This window comes from Letharia lupina, assembly GCF_014066315.1.
Source record: "Letharia lupina isolate WasteWater1 chromosome Unknown contig_3, whole genome shotgun sequence".
Lineage (NCBI taxonomy): Eukaryota > Fungi > Ascomycota > Lecanoromycetes > Lecanorales > Parmeliaceae > Letharia > Letharia lupina.
In genome coordinates, this window is record NW_023502972.1 from 1,880,972 (window position 1) to 1,894,481 (window position 13,510).

The following is a 13,510-nucleotide window of genomic DNA, read 5'->3' on the forward strand; positions in this document are numbered from 1 at the left end:
GCTCAGGCCAACATGGCTCCGCCAACGCGAGAGGTTGCGTCCCATGCTCCCGTGCAGCAGTTCGCCATGCAGCACTTTGATGCATTCTCCGACTCGAAAGAGGTGTCACCCATGAAAAGCCCCATAAACCTAAGGCACCATCCTTACAGCCAGAACAACACGGAAGTCCGGCATCAGCATAGGAGAAGCTTAGATCTAGGCGCGGTTGGGGACAGTAAGAGTACGAACACAGCACCGGTAAGACGAAGGATCAGTAGAGCCTGCGATCAGTGTAATCAATTACGAACAAGATGTGACGGACAAGAACCATGCGCACACTGTTCAGAGTTCGGTCTGAGCTGTGAATACATGCGCGAGAGAAAAAAGCGTGGGAAAACGTCACGAAAGGACGCGGCTCAGCAAGACCCGGCAGCTAATGCCCATTCGCCCCGTGAATATTCATCGGAAGGTCCCTCTCCCACCCAAACGCAGAATGGCCACGAGTTTCAGTCTGCCGGGAGCCAAGCACCTCCTGCTGATGGTGGGCCTCGGTTTTCAGGGTCTCAATCAGGCAGCATGTCTGCAGTCAGACCTGAAAGGTCAGCCATTGTTGATGGGCCCTACCAATTGACCAGGAATGATGGCCTGGCACAGAATCAAGAGCAGGGTTCTGGAAACCTATCATATCCTCAGTCTTCTATACGCCAGGGAACAGGGGCTAGTCCGACAGCAATGTCGTTAAATGGTTTCAGCCTTGGTCATGACTATGACCGCCCTGGTATCCGTGGAGTCACTCCTTTGACTGGCCCTCAGTCGAACGGACTGTCCATGAGCCAAATGCAGCCTCAAATGCCATCCCAACAGAGCTTCCAGGGCTTTGGCGAGAACGCATATCCACCAATAAGCCCACCTAGTTTGCAAGCCCCGAGTCCAGGATTTCGATTCGGTGCTACGGGCGAAAGTCCGCTCGCCGGATTTTTCGGCACATCTCCCATTGTTGGGTCGCCAGGCTGGCTGAACCTGCCCTCTCCTTCGAACTATCAAAACCATCATCGTCGTCTAAATTCCATACACACGTTGAGATTCCCTGTCCTGAAACCCCTGTTGCCATACATAGAGTCCATAATACCCGTTTCGCTTGCCTGCGATCTGCTTGAGCTTTATTTTACGAGTTCTTCGACTACTCACACGCATCCTGTTTCACCTTACATTCTTGGTTATGTTTTCCGAAAGCAATCGTTCCTTGATGGAAATAGGCCACGCGTATGCAGTCCAGCGCTTCTTTCAAGTATGCTTTGGCTTGCAGCGCAGACTAGCGATTCTCCTTTTTTGACGTCTCCACCGTCTGCACGAGGTCGAGTTTGCCAGAAATTGCTGGACATAACGATAGCACTCCTAAAGCCACTCATACACGGTCCACCCGCTGGCGATGTTGCAGCCACCAATGGTATGAGTTCCGTAATCAACGGCGTCGCTTTAGGTGGCCTCGGCGTTGCAATGACAGGCGGAGATCAACGTAAGTCTACTTTTCGGATTGTTATGCCCCCAGTGCGAACCGCGTTGAGTCATAAGACAATGTTCTGGGAGTAATTGTACTCTTTTGACATTTCCCCCCCTCGAATCTTTACTTAGAGGAGGAATGCTGACTCCGAAATCTTGAAGTCACAGCAGATGGCGGAGCTATAGGACTACTCGACAATGTTGCTACATATATCCATCTCGCAGTCATCGTATCAGCCTCCGAGTACAAGGCTGCCAGTATGCGGTGGTGGAATGCCGCCTGGACATTAGCTCGTGAACTGAAGCTTGGGCGAGAACTACCAGGTGCAGTAGAAAGCGATAACCCTCGCGGCGATGACCTGAGTGCGGATGGCATTGCGGATGGCACTTCTCCCGAGCAGGCAACGGTGAGAGCGAGCATGAAAGAAAGCCTTGCAGCTAGTTTACCTGGCGTCCCGAATGAAGAAGGGAGAGAAGAACGCCGTCGCGTATGGTGGCTCCTCTACACTGTGGATAGACACCTAGCACTCTGCTACAACAGACCATTATTCTTGCTAGACGTCGAGTGTGAGGGTCTCCTGCAGCCATTGAACGACGGTGATTTTCAAGCTGGCAACTTCTACAGTAGTGATCCGACTCTCTCTCCAAGCTCGCAGCCTTACAGGACACGGGGCCCAAACTTTCTCTGCACTGGACACAGCATCTTTGGTTACTTCACCCCTTTGATGGCAATACTCGGCTACATCGTGGAGCTCAACCAAGCCCGCAACCATCCAAGGTTTGGACAAAGCTCTCGCCACGTCGGCGAGTGGGACGACCGAGCTGCTGAGATAACCTCGCAACTCGAGGCATATGGCCACAGTCTCAAAGAGTTTGAGGCCCGCCATATCGATGAGTCGAACATCCTTGACCGTGCCGGCGCTGACACGTGCGCCCCCATCAATTCCGTCCATCCTGGCAACTCTCGAATCACCGACGCCATAATTCAAACAAGAATAGTCGTCGCGTACGGAAGTCATATAATGCACGTTCTTCATATTCTCATCACTGGCAAGTGGGACCCCATCAACCTTCTGGATGACAAGGACCTGTGGATCTCCACACCATCCTTCTCTAGCGCCATCATGCACGCTGTTGCGGCCGCCAATGCTATTAGCAATGTCCTAGAGTATGACCCAGATCTAAGCTTTATGCCTTGGTTCTTTGGCATTTCTTTGTTGCAAGGTGGATTCCTCCTGTTGCTGATGGCAGATAAATTGGCTGGGCAGGCAGATCCAAACGTCGTGAGGGCATGCGAGAACATTGTGAAGGCGCATGAGGCCTGTATCGTTACGCTCAATACTGAGTATCAAGTGAGTACTGCCATTGACCTTGAATTGCTTCATCAAGCATGAATCAGTGGCTAATGGGATACCCTCGCAGCGGCATATGCGCAAGGTCATGCGATCAGCTCTCGCTCAAGTAAAGGGCAGATTACCAGACGGTGACCAGCAATTGTTCAGACGAGAAATCTTGTCATTGTACAGATGGACAGGAGATGGTACAGGGCTAGCTTTGTAATGATTTGCAACGATAGGATTGATTACCAAGGCAGATCAATGGACGTGGGAGGTGTGCGATTGTTAAATATACCCAGCTGGAGACTTTGGAAAAGCGGCATCGGTCTCATGTAGATGTGTATTGAATCATATGAATAAGAGGCTTCGGAGGAACATGTCGCTACTCCATGTACAACTCTCACGTGTTGACGCAGAAAAGTGCTACCTTCTCTACATGGAAAGGGATTTGGTGGCGAGCAATAAAGCCAACTTTCTGCCAGTGAGTATGTAGAACTTTCAGTTCTTTTCTCGCATTGGTCACATGGACTAGGGTTCGAGTCAACGAACCTTTTTCATGATGGCTCGGCGTGAGTCATCTCTGCTTTTATCAATACAGGGATTACAGCCCCTGTCGGCACGCGAAATTCACGATGCCCAGTAACCCTCAGAAGGGAAGCGATTGATCCCGAATGGGTAGTGAACGAGATGTACGTGTTGTCATCGTGGGTAAATATATCACCAAGCAGCTTCCTCATGCGGGTCTGGATTACAATTCCACAGTCAGTATTGCCTATCTGAGGGGGTATATCGAGCCTTGAAATGTTTCAAGAGTAGGAAGTTCCCCAGATATCACTCAAGTATGGGTGCGGAGAATACGTACATCATGAAGTGAGTTACTTTCTCGAACTTCCGGGCGCCACATCTCATCGTCTTCGGCGAACCCGGGCTCAAAGGTGTATGCTGGGAAGTTGGTGTGGATGTAAGTTTTTTTGCTGCGCCGGTCACAAGTATGGATCCCAATTACTTCGCGAAGCAGTTCTTTGACTTCTGGGACGCAAGGCTGCTGAGCTGGTAATTGGAGGCCATTGAAGGTAATATTGGCGGTGGCGAGGCACCTGTCAAGTGGGCTCGTGTAAAAACTTTCTGGCACTGGTATATGTTGTGTTGCCATCTCCAAGGCCCAGAATTTGTTGGCTATTCGGGCTTGCTCTATGCCTTTCTCCGTGAGATGTGCGTCGGCCCAAATGACGGTATCGTTTCCGTCTTGCTTTGACCAGTAGCTCTATTTGCGTACTAATCAGCGTTTCCCTCTTGGTGTGTCAATCTACGATCAGAAGGAAGAAGCGCACATCCCAAGCCGAGGTTCCATAATAATTCTCAGCTACGTTGTGCACACCCTCACCATGGCGCCCCTGTCGAGCATATTTAATTCGAACTTCAATTTTGACTCCCAATAGGGGTTTTTGGATCATACCATGTAGATGACCTTATACCGAACACTACTGCTAGCTTGAGAGTTCAATTCGGAGATTTGTTGGTAGAATCGCTCCCACTGGGTCCTCTTCTTTTCCGGATCGTATTCCTTGTCGGTATTGTATGCTCGCTTGATCAGACCGAAATCAGATGCTGCCTACCAATGGATCAGCCTACTGGCTCTGTGACGAATCTACGCATATATTGTTACGTAGTCGAAACTCTTAGCGTCTGTGCTAGACTCGTCCTGAAGAAAGAAGCCGGGCACAGTTGTGTACTTGGTAGAAGGAGTCTGGTTCATTTTATGCAGAAGGAAGAGGGTGAGTAGTCCGAACGACAGAAAACAGCTATGTGCAATTCTAGCTCAGCTTGGAGAACGTCCCAGACGCATGAAAGTAAAAGACGTACATGAAGACTCTTATACTACTGCAAAGCCTGTTCCAAAAATTCTTATTCGTCAGAGGAAAAGCAAGTCCGTTTTTAGATGTTAAACCAAGCATCGAGCCATTTGTTTATAGATTTTTCCCTCTCGTTGCGCGAAACAGATAATTACTAGGTACTCGAAACTAAACATGCCTTGTACGTCGGCAGGTCGGTGGTCGGTCAAAAGTATTGCCGAGAGAACGAAAGGCTGAGCCGCTCAGACTACCGCCGGGCGCCGAGACCACTTACACTCATTGAACATTGAAGCTTGAAGCTTGAAGCTCGCAGGTGACCTTCAACCACCAATATTAGCATACCGTCAGCATGGACGAGAAGAGCGCAATGGAAAAAAGGTATGGCAGAAAGTCGCCTCTTCCATTGTACCAGAAAAAGCACGATTCATCATTCACCGCGCCCTCAGATATATCTCGGCTCCGTTCCCGGCCGGTTGTCTACATTACTGCTATCATCTTCGCCTTCCTCATCATCACATATGGCTTGCCCGTTCGACTTTCAACCTTCAACCCACAGGGTTCCCCTGAAACTATTAGGACGCAGCCTGCCCATGCTAAGTCGAATCGAACTGGTCTTGTGCCGCTCGAAGCACATGTTATGTCTAAGTGTCCAGACGCAAAACAATGCCTTGAGGAGCTTGTTGTCCCCGCTATGGAGCAAGTCGTTGACATGGTCAACTTTCGTCTTTCATACATTGGCAGCGTCGATGACAATGACACTCTCCGTAAGTAACATTTGGAGATCAAGTCCTGACTCGCGGGACCTGTCTCGGAAGCAGAAGACTCTTTGTAGCCTCCAAGCTTGTCTGATAACTCAGATTCCTGTTATAAGAAACAAAGCTGACTAAAAGATTCAAAAGACTGCATGCATGGCCAAACGGAATGCTTGGGCAATATGCTTTCTCTGTGTGCCAGTAACCTTTTCCCAAACAACGCCAAGATTTCGCTGGGTTTCAGTACCTGTCTGATCATGTCCTATAAACGCATTCCATCGCGAGACCTTGTCCAGTCCTGTGCCTTGGAACACGGCATTCCTTTCGAAGCCCTGAACGACTGCGTCAGCGAGGAGGGCAAAGGACTTGACCTGCTGGAGGCCAGCATCAAAAGAAGCCAGGAGGCAGGTGTCAAGAAGAGCTGCACAGTGAGTGCGCATCTCGGAACAAACCCTCTCTAGTCGAACCCTTGCTTTTAAGCCGCAAGACATGTCTCGCGAGCAGTAGGCGGGTTTCAACCCCAAACCTGTCTTGCAAACTGGGATTATTACTTCAATGAAGCCATGCTGACTCCGAAATGTGCAGGTGCGGGTTGCAGAAGAGATTTGGTGCATAATGGATGATGGAAAATGGACAGACTGTAAAGCAGGACACGAAGTCAAAGATTTGGTAAAGGAGATTGAATCGCGCTACAAACCGAATGCAACTGGCTAGCTGCATGTGTTGCTTCTGGAAAGTTGTTCTCAAAAGCACTTGATGGGATTAAATCATATTCTGCCAAAATTCCATAAAGTCTACATGCAAAGACTGAAAAATCTCTATATCTGGACCATAGTTCTGCCCGAAAAGTCATGCGGATCTGAGGTGAGTGAAGCGAACTCTGCTATCTCTTACCTTGGTTTCCACAGGTGACAAAGAGCTACGGGTGTTTCAACGGTCACTCACATAGCATGGACGTCCCTGAACAAGCAATTCTGTCCTGTCCAGAGAATTTGAGTTCTCAGCCTTCAACTTTTCCATTTTCAAAGAGGTCTTGGATCCTAAAGCGACGTGAAAATATCCAAGCCCTGTCGAAGCACGTCTGCCATTCTCCCTCACCATTAGCGATAAGCCCAAGGGCAAAGACGCCTCGAGAAGGATCTTTCGAGCATGTTGGGTTCTACAATTCGGAAACGCTCTGTCGTCGGACGGTTCTGTTCTCAACAATTATCCTTTGCCACTGAAAAAGCCATGGAAAAAAACTTACTCGTGGCTGATCAAGCGTTTCATCAAATCATCCCACAATGCGAAGCTCGTCTAGACTTCCTCTACGATGTGCTCTTCAATTCAGTCCTGTGGCTATGTCGACCAAGTATCAAGGAGCTAATCCGTTTAATCGCTCAAAAAGAGTCCAATTTTTCATCCTGGTGGGTCACTGGCAGAGACCGTTGCTTGGTATCCAATGATGGGCTCGCTAAGCTCACAGCCAAGGACGAGCCACAGTACCAGAACTATTCAAACACCAAAAGTCGGCGTATTTTGAGCAAGATAAACCCAGTGGAGCAGCTCCATCAAGGCGCCGTAAACACTTACTCTATCATAATTTGTCTAATATTGGAGCAGCGAACCCCATTTTTCCTCATGAGTATGCTCAACGCCAGCATCAGCGTAGCGCATTTTCCTGCTTGGTATCTGGTTCCCCTATAAGATCCTTTCCATGCCCATTGCACTTCTTTCAACTTTCAATCTTGTTCGTTCTTTACTTTCACGAAGCACACACTTTCGTTAATTGCTCTCGTCCAAAGCCGCCATGCAGCCCAGTATCGTGCTGGCCTTTGGGGCCCTGGCCTTAGCATCCGATGCGTATGCATTGTTCGGGACAGGCGTCTCGAATTCTACGAGCCCAACTTTTTTCACACCGTTGACTTACATACCCTGCCCTAGCTGTTCTCCTACAACGGTCCCTGCACCAGGTCCAACAGTGCCAGGGCCCAGGAAATCTGGTGTCAACCCTCACAACCATTTCACGCTCCCGGGGCCATCCCGCCTAAACAATCAAACTTCACCAGTCACCCCCTATGTTGCACCAACCGGCCACGTTCACCTCAGTACTGGCGTTCCATTTGTACCACATCCTTACAAGAACCACACTTCACCAGTCGCCCCTTATGTTGCACCAACCGGCCACGTTCACCTCAGTACTGGCGTTCCATTTGTACCACATCCTTTCAAGAACCATACGTCGCCAGTCAACCCACATGTGTATACGCCTTCAGGCCATGTTACGCCTTCAGGCCATGTTGCGCCAGCAGTCAATGCCTCGACCACAGTCACTAGACCCTGTTCCACTTGCCCGATTACTACGGTTTCCGGATCAAACTCGAGGGCGACTGTTTACAAGCCCTGCCCTACCTGCCCTCCTGTCACAATCCCCGGATCAGGCTCAGCAACGACGGTGTACAAGCCATGCCCCACCTGCCCTCCTGTCACAATCCCTGCATCAAACTCGACGAAGACAGTTTACAAGCCATGCCCCACCTGCCCTCCTGTCGCAATCCATGGATCAAGTTCAACAGAGACAGAGTACAGGCCTTGCCCAACCTGCCCTCCTATCAGAATCCCTGGATCAGGTTCAACAGAGACGGTTTATAAGCCATGCCCTACCTGCCCCCCAGTCACCATCCCAGGATCAGGGAGCGAGACGGTCTACAAGCCATGCCCTACCTGCCCCCCAATCACAATCCCTAGTGGATCGGGTTCAACAATTACGGAGTCCAACACCCCGGCAACACTCACTCCCCCAAGCTCAACTGAGACGACGACCATCACCAGGCTTTGCCCTACTTGCACGACAGTCAGATTCGTCACAGTGCATTCCGCAACCGTTACGAAGCCCTGCTCTACATGTCCTCCAAACACAATCACACCCCCAGCAAGTTCGACTGCGACCATCACCAAGCTCTGCCCTACCTGCTACCCAGTTGCTCCAGGACCGGCGACAGGACCGAATCACGTCCTAACTCTTACTAAGCTCTGCCCTACTTGCCCTGCAGGCACGGTGGTCATCAGTACCCCAAGTCACTCGACGGTGCCAACAGGACGTGCTCCTCTCGTATTTGGCCATCATCAGCATGTTTACACAAACTCCACCGCAAACGGTTTCGCAGCCCCGTCCCTTTTCGCCTCTGGCTCTGCTTTCAACACTGGAGTCTTCCGCACTGGAGCGTTCCCCACTGGAGTCTTCCGCACTGGAGCGGCCGGCACTGGAGCGTTCAGCACTGGAGCGTTCAGCACTGGGATATTTAGCACTGGAGTGGTCAGGCATGGATCGCTCAGCACTGGAATTTTCGGTACCGGAACCTCTCCATCGGTCGTCCTCAGCACCACCACTTCCAATGGCAAAGTCAGCGTTGAGACTCACTCTGCTGGTGAGGGTTTTGTCACCTCGAATGCTCCCAATGGCTCTGTATCTATGAAGACACAGCCTGCCGGTAAAGTGGTTGTTAGCTCGACTGCGTCCAACGGCGAGGTCACTGTCGAGACTCAGTCTACTGGCGTTTCTCTCGTGAGCCATACTGCGTCCAATGGTGAGGTCACCGTCGAGACTCAGTCTCCTGGTGTGTCCCTCGTTAGTCATACTGCGTCCAATGGTGAGGTCACTGTCGAGACTCAGTCTGCTGGCGTTTCTCTCGTGAGCCATACTGCCTCGAATGGTGAGGTCACCGTTGAGACTCAGTCTCCTGGTGTGTCCCTCGTTAGTCATACTGCATCCAATGGCGAGGTCTCCGTTGAGACTCAGTCTCCTGGCGTTTCTGTCGTTAGCCACACCGCTCCCAATGGCCAGGTCACTGTCGAGACTCAATCCGCGTCTCCATCCAATGGTGAGACAACCGAAGCCTCTCCTTCTCAGGCTGGCGAGACTCAGTCTGCTGGCGTATCAGTGGTCAGCCACACCGCTCCCAATGGCCAGGTCACTGTCGAGACTCAATCCGCGTCTCCATCCAATGGTGAGACAACCGAGGCCTTTCCTTCTCAGGCTGGCGAGACTCAGTCTGCTGGTGTATCAGTGGTCAGCCACACCGCTCCCAATGGCCAGGTCACTGTCGAGACTCAATCCGCGTCTCCATCCAATGGTGAGACAACGGAAGCCTCTCCTTCTCAGGCTGGCGAGACTCAGTCTGCTGGTGTATCAGTGGTCAGCCACACCGCTCCCAATGGCCAGGTCACTGTCGAGACTCAATCCGCGTCTCCATCCAATGGTGAGACAACCGAAGTCTCTCCTTCTCAGGCTGGCGCCGCCCAGGAGGCTGCCACCCAAGCTGCTGCATCTGGAAGCAGTTTCCCTGGCAGCAATTCCCCTGGAAACAGTAGCCCCAGCAGCAGCGCCCCTGGAAGCCCCAACCAGGCCGCCGCAAACCCCGCTGCAGCAAACAGCGCTTCCGGCAGCAACGTCTCCGGAAGCAGCTCTCCAAGCAGCAACGCCCCCGGAAGCAGCTCTCCTGGAAGCAACGCCCCTGGAAGCCCCAACCAGGCCGCCGCAAATCCCGCTGCAGCAAACAGCGCTTTCGGCAGCAACGTCTCCGGAAGCAGCTCTCCAAGCAGCAACACCCCTGGAAGCAGCTCTCCTGGAAGCAACGTCCCTGGAAGCCCCGACCAGGCCGCCGCAAACTCCGCCGCAGCAAACAGCGCTCCCGCAAGCAACGCCCCCGCAAGCAACGCCCCTGCAAGCAACGCCCCAGGAAGCGCAAACCAGGCTGCTGCGAATCCCGCCGTTGCTGCCCAAGAGTCCCAAGCTGCTGCCGCTGCTCAAGCTTCCGCCTCGCAAGAAGCCGCCGAAGCTGGTGAAACCCACGCTCCGAGTGCGACTAACGGCACGTCACCCTCCTCATCTGTCAAAGCCTTCCAAGGCGCTGCGTCTTCTTTCAAGGCCTCAACTGCCATCGTCAGCTTTGCTATGGCTGCTGTTTCAATTGTGATGTTTCTGTAATCGTTTTGAAAGTTCGTATGGGCCGGGTTGCCATGGGAGAATCGAAAAGTTATTGGATCTGAATACTTTAATACCTATCCTGTCAACACTTCACTTCTCCGAGCGCTTATACTTTGCGTTGTCTTTGCTGCTAGCGATATTCATGGTGAACGGTCATTATCATTCAGCCATAGAAGCTTCATTAGCAATCCAGGCCTTATTCTTGGGCCTCTTGTATGATGCGTAAGGTAGTTTGGACGGCATTGGGTTTGACAAGGGGTACATTCTTAGACCAATCAGAACAGTAATACGATCGTTTTACAACAACGCTTTGTAACGTTCTCGTCTCCAAACTTTTGTAGCCAGTATCGATGTTGTAAGTCACAATAAATTAACACCACAGAGCGGAGGAGTATTCGAGCGTACAATTCCTCGGTCAGTCAGCATGGCTCGCATGGATGATTTTTAGCCGGAGGTGCCGAAGCAAAGGACCCGAACACATGTTTCTGTACTTTTTTTTCCCGCCTCTCGTTTCTACCACAAATCACTCTCACTTTCTCCGGCATAGAACTTCTCTCTCTGCTTCTTCTTCTTCTTTTTCTTCTTCTTATTCTTCCTCCTCCTCCTCCTCCTCCTCCTGTCCTCTTCTTTTTATTTTTCTCCAAAGTAGGCCGTCAACATGGGCTTCCCTGCTCGCATTTTCCGCATACCGCGACCCAAAGTCAGAACATATCTCCTGTTCCCCGCCTCTAACATGTCAGCTAATGCTTCAGCCCAGACCTTCCTCTACCTAATGTCCCTTCGGACCGGCACCGAACTTTCCACTTTGTCGCTCCTACTTAACAAAGTCTCTGGCCTCTATGGCCTCCTCGCCCTTCTGACCGGCCTTCACCTCTCTCCTCTCCAACTCTCCATGTACATCTACTCGCTTTTCGCACTTCTCATTACAATCCTCCTAGCGCCTCATATTCGAACACAGAGTCCCTTCCACTGCCTTGCGCTTGCTACATTCTACATACTTGATAGTATCATAAACGCTGCTTACACGGCCGCATTTGGCATAACGTGGTTTCTCGTCATTTCGCAGCACCATAGCGATGCGAATGGAGCCAAGGCGCCTGGCGCTGGCGGCGAAACGATTGGTGATACAGCAGGCTTTACGAGTCCCGAGTTCAACGTCAGCCATGTCGATGTGGCTGTAGGACCGGACCAGGGCGTCCCTGGTCATAAGAATGAGGCGGTCACTTCAGGCTCTTTGGGATCTCCGGCTGCTACTGCAGCGTCACCGAGCCTAGGTCATGGCGTGCTGCAGCCGGAAAGTATTAGTAGCATCGTTGCCATCTGTGCGCTATGGGCGATTCGAGTCTACTTCGTGCTCATCGTTATGAGCTACGCACGCTTGGTACTACGGAGGTATGTGGCGTCTACCTCGCGGACCGGTATCGGGAGCAAGTTATCAGGGCTCATAGAGGACCCATTCGCCATACACCTGCCCGAGGGCAAAGGTTGGAGGGGTAGGCTAGGGCGAGTAATGATAAGTGTGGGAAGAGGATACTGGTTGGGGAGCGAGGAGGGTGATGATGCATGGATGAACGACGAGGTGGCAATGGGTAGGATGAAGAGGAGAGAACCAGCCCAGGGGGCTAGTGATGCGCCTGGAGTCGTAGAGCGAGAACGCCGAAGACGCAGCGGAACTGGGCCTCCGCCTCCAATGCCACAATTACAAGGAGGACAGGGGCAACATTTGAGGGTCCAAGAAGTGAGAGACGGGAAGTAAAGATGACTTGCGTCAGCCGCCTGGAAATTTTCAAACTTCCTGTCGTGGTTGATGTTATTCTGGGACTCAGGCGTTGCGGCAATGAGGGCGTTTTCCAAAGTTCAAGCCAGATCTTTCTTCTCATGAAGTCGATTCCAAAACCGCTGCACCTTCGTGAAAGAAATTTACCAGCGGAGGAGACGACACGACGCCAATTACTGATGAGAAGCACAGGCATTATATAATAACAATACATAGTGCAGTGATCTGTACTGTTTACTGGACTGCTGAGTATCTGCAGACTGGATGAAAAGCTAGTCCAAACAACGCTTGCTTCTCATGTCCCATTCGGCATGCAGCGTTGGACCACCCAAGCCGAACGCCATGCCAAAGCAACATCGAATGCCAACGACCAATGATATACTATAAACCTTGGTATCATCACCCGCTATTACTATGCATAATTCTCTTGCAATTAACCATCTTCCCGACCTCCACTAGCAAGCGCATCCGTCGTTGCCCTCTGGTTTCGATGGGTTGATATTCACATCGATCACTGCGCTATTGTTAGCCATACATTGTCTTATTGTCTTACCGCTTGGGCATTCGAAATCTCTCGGGCTGAGCTGTTTCTGGCGCTGGGAGAACGTACTCTGACTCTCCCCTCCCGCCGCTCCACCCTCTCCTTCCATGCCCGGAAGTGCCTGAGCAATCCTTCTGAAAAGTCCCTTGACATTTGCTCCCACCTTCGCACTAGTCTCCACAAAAAGTGCACCACATCTCTTCGCCTCCTCCTCGCCCATCTGACTGCTGACCTCCCTCTTGTCACCCAGATCCGTCTTGTTTCCCACTAGCACAATAATGACATCTTGTCCCCTTTCGCCTCTCACATCGTCGACCCATTTTCTCGTATTGTGGAAAGATTTGAGATTTGAAATATCGTAGACGACTACTGCGACGGAGCTGTCACGGATGTATGAGGGAATTAGACTGCGGAACCTTTCCTGGCCAGCGGTGTCCCATAATTGCAAGCGTACAGTCCGGTCTTCGAGGTACATTGTTTTAGAAAGGAAGTCTATGCCGATGGTGGCTTGGTACATGTTGTCGAAGGAATCGTACATAAAGCGGGTTATTAAGGATGTTTTGCCAACTGACAGGGAAAGCGCATACATTAGTGACAACATTTCTGCAATGGACTCGGACAAGTCTTACCACTTTGTTCGCCCAGGAAGACAAGCCTACAACATCGTCAACATTGCTCGAAATACAATGAGGCAGCAACAGGGGACTCACTTGAATTTCTTCAAGGGATTCGAGTACGAGCCCACGGTTGATTGCGACGCCATGATGGCTAAAATCGAAAAGAAACGAATTAATTAAAGAAGACA

At 51.2% G+C, this 13,510-nt stretch overlaps 6 protein-coding genes across 6 annotated transcripts; 4 read left to right on the forward strand and 2 right to left on the reverse strand.

Moving 5' to 3' along the window:
• Positions 1 to 12: 12 nt before the first annotated feature.
• On the forward strand, positions 13 to 2,873 carry HO133_007422 (uncharacterized protein; the record flags this gene model as incomplete). Its single annotated transcript, XM_037298313.1, has 3 exons — positions 13 to 214; positions 326 to 1,495; positions 1,642 to 2,873. 3 exons carry the CDS (start codon positions 13 to 15, stop codon positions 2,871 to 2,873), a joined length of 2,604 nt encoding a protein of 867 aa, XP_037156948.1.
• Positions 2,874 to 3,370: 497 nt separating this feature from the next.
• On the reverse strand, positions 3,371 to 4,572 carry HO133_007423 (uncharacterized protein; the record flags this gene model as incomplete). Its single annotated transcript, XM_037298314.1, has 5 exons — positions 3,371 to 3,559; positions 3,679 to 4,080; positions 4,148 to 4,210; positions 4,273 to 4,428; positions 4,483 to 4,572. 5 exons carry the CDS (start codon positions 4,570 to 4,572, stop codon positions 3,371 to 3,373), a joined length of 900 nt encoding a protein of 299 aa, XP_037156949.1.
• Positions 4,573 to 5,018: 446 nt separating this feature from the next.
• HO133_007424 (uncharacterized protein) lies at positions 5,019 to 6,135 on the forward strand (the record flags this gene model as incomplete). Its single annotated transcript, XM_037298315.1, has 3 exons — positions 5,019 to 5,433; positions 5,569 to 5,849; positions 6,007 to 6,135. 3 exons carry the CDS (start codon positions 5,019 to 5,021, stop codon positions 6,133 to 6,135), a joined length of 825 nt encoding a protein of 274 aa, XP_037156950.1.
• Positions 6,136 to 8,304: 2,169 nt separating this feature from the next.
• On the forward strand, positions 8,305 to 10,387 carry HO133_007425 (uncharacterized protein; the record flags this gene model as incomplete). The annotated part of the gene is made up of 2 exons (XM_037298316.1): positions 8,305 to 8,380; positions 8,454 to 10,387. The coding sequence occupies 2 exons, from the start codon at positions 8,305 to 8,307 to the stop codon at positions 10,385 to 10,387; spliced, it is 2,010 nt and encodes a 669-aa protein (XP_037156951.1).
• A 658-nt stretch (positions 10,388 to 11,045) lies between these two features.
• Positions 11,046 to 12,143, forward strand: HO133_007426 (uncharacterized protein; the record flags this gene model as incomplete). Its single annotated transcript, XM_037298317.1, has 2 exons — positions 11,046 to 11,087; positions 11,145 to 12,143. 2 exons carry the CDS (start codon positions 11,046 to 11,048, stop codon positions 12,141 to 12,143), a joined length of 1,041 nt encoding a protein of 346 aa, XP_037156952.1.
• Positions 12,144 to 12,619: 476 nt separating this feature from the next.
• Positions 12,620 to 13,468, reverse strand: HO133_007427 (uncharacterized protein; the record flags this gene model as incomplete). Its single annotated transcript, XM_037298318.1, has 4 exons — positions 12,620 to 12,678; positions 12,775 to 13,272; positions 13,335 to 13,360; positions 13,416 to 13,468. 4 exons carry the CDS (start codon positions 13,466 to 13,468, stop codon positions 12,620 to 12,622), a joined length of 636 nt encoding a protein of 211 aa, XP_037156953.1.
• Between the last annotated feature and the right edge of the window lie 42 nt (positions 13,469 to 13,510).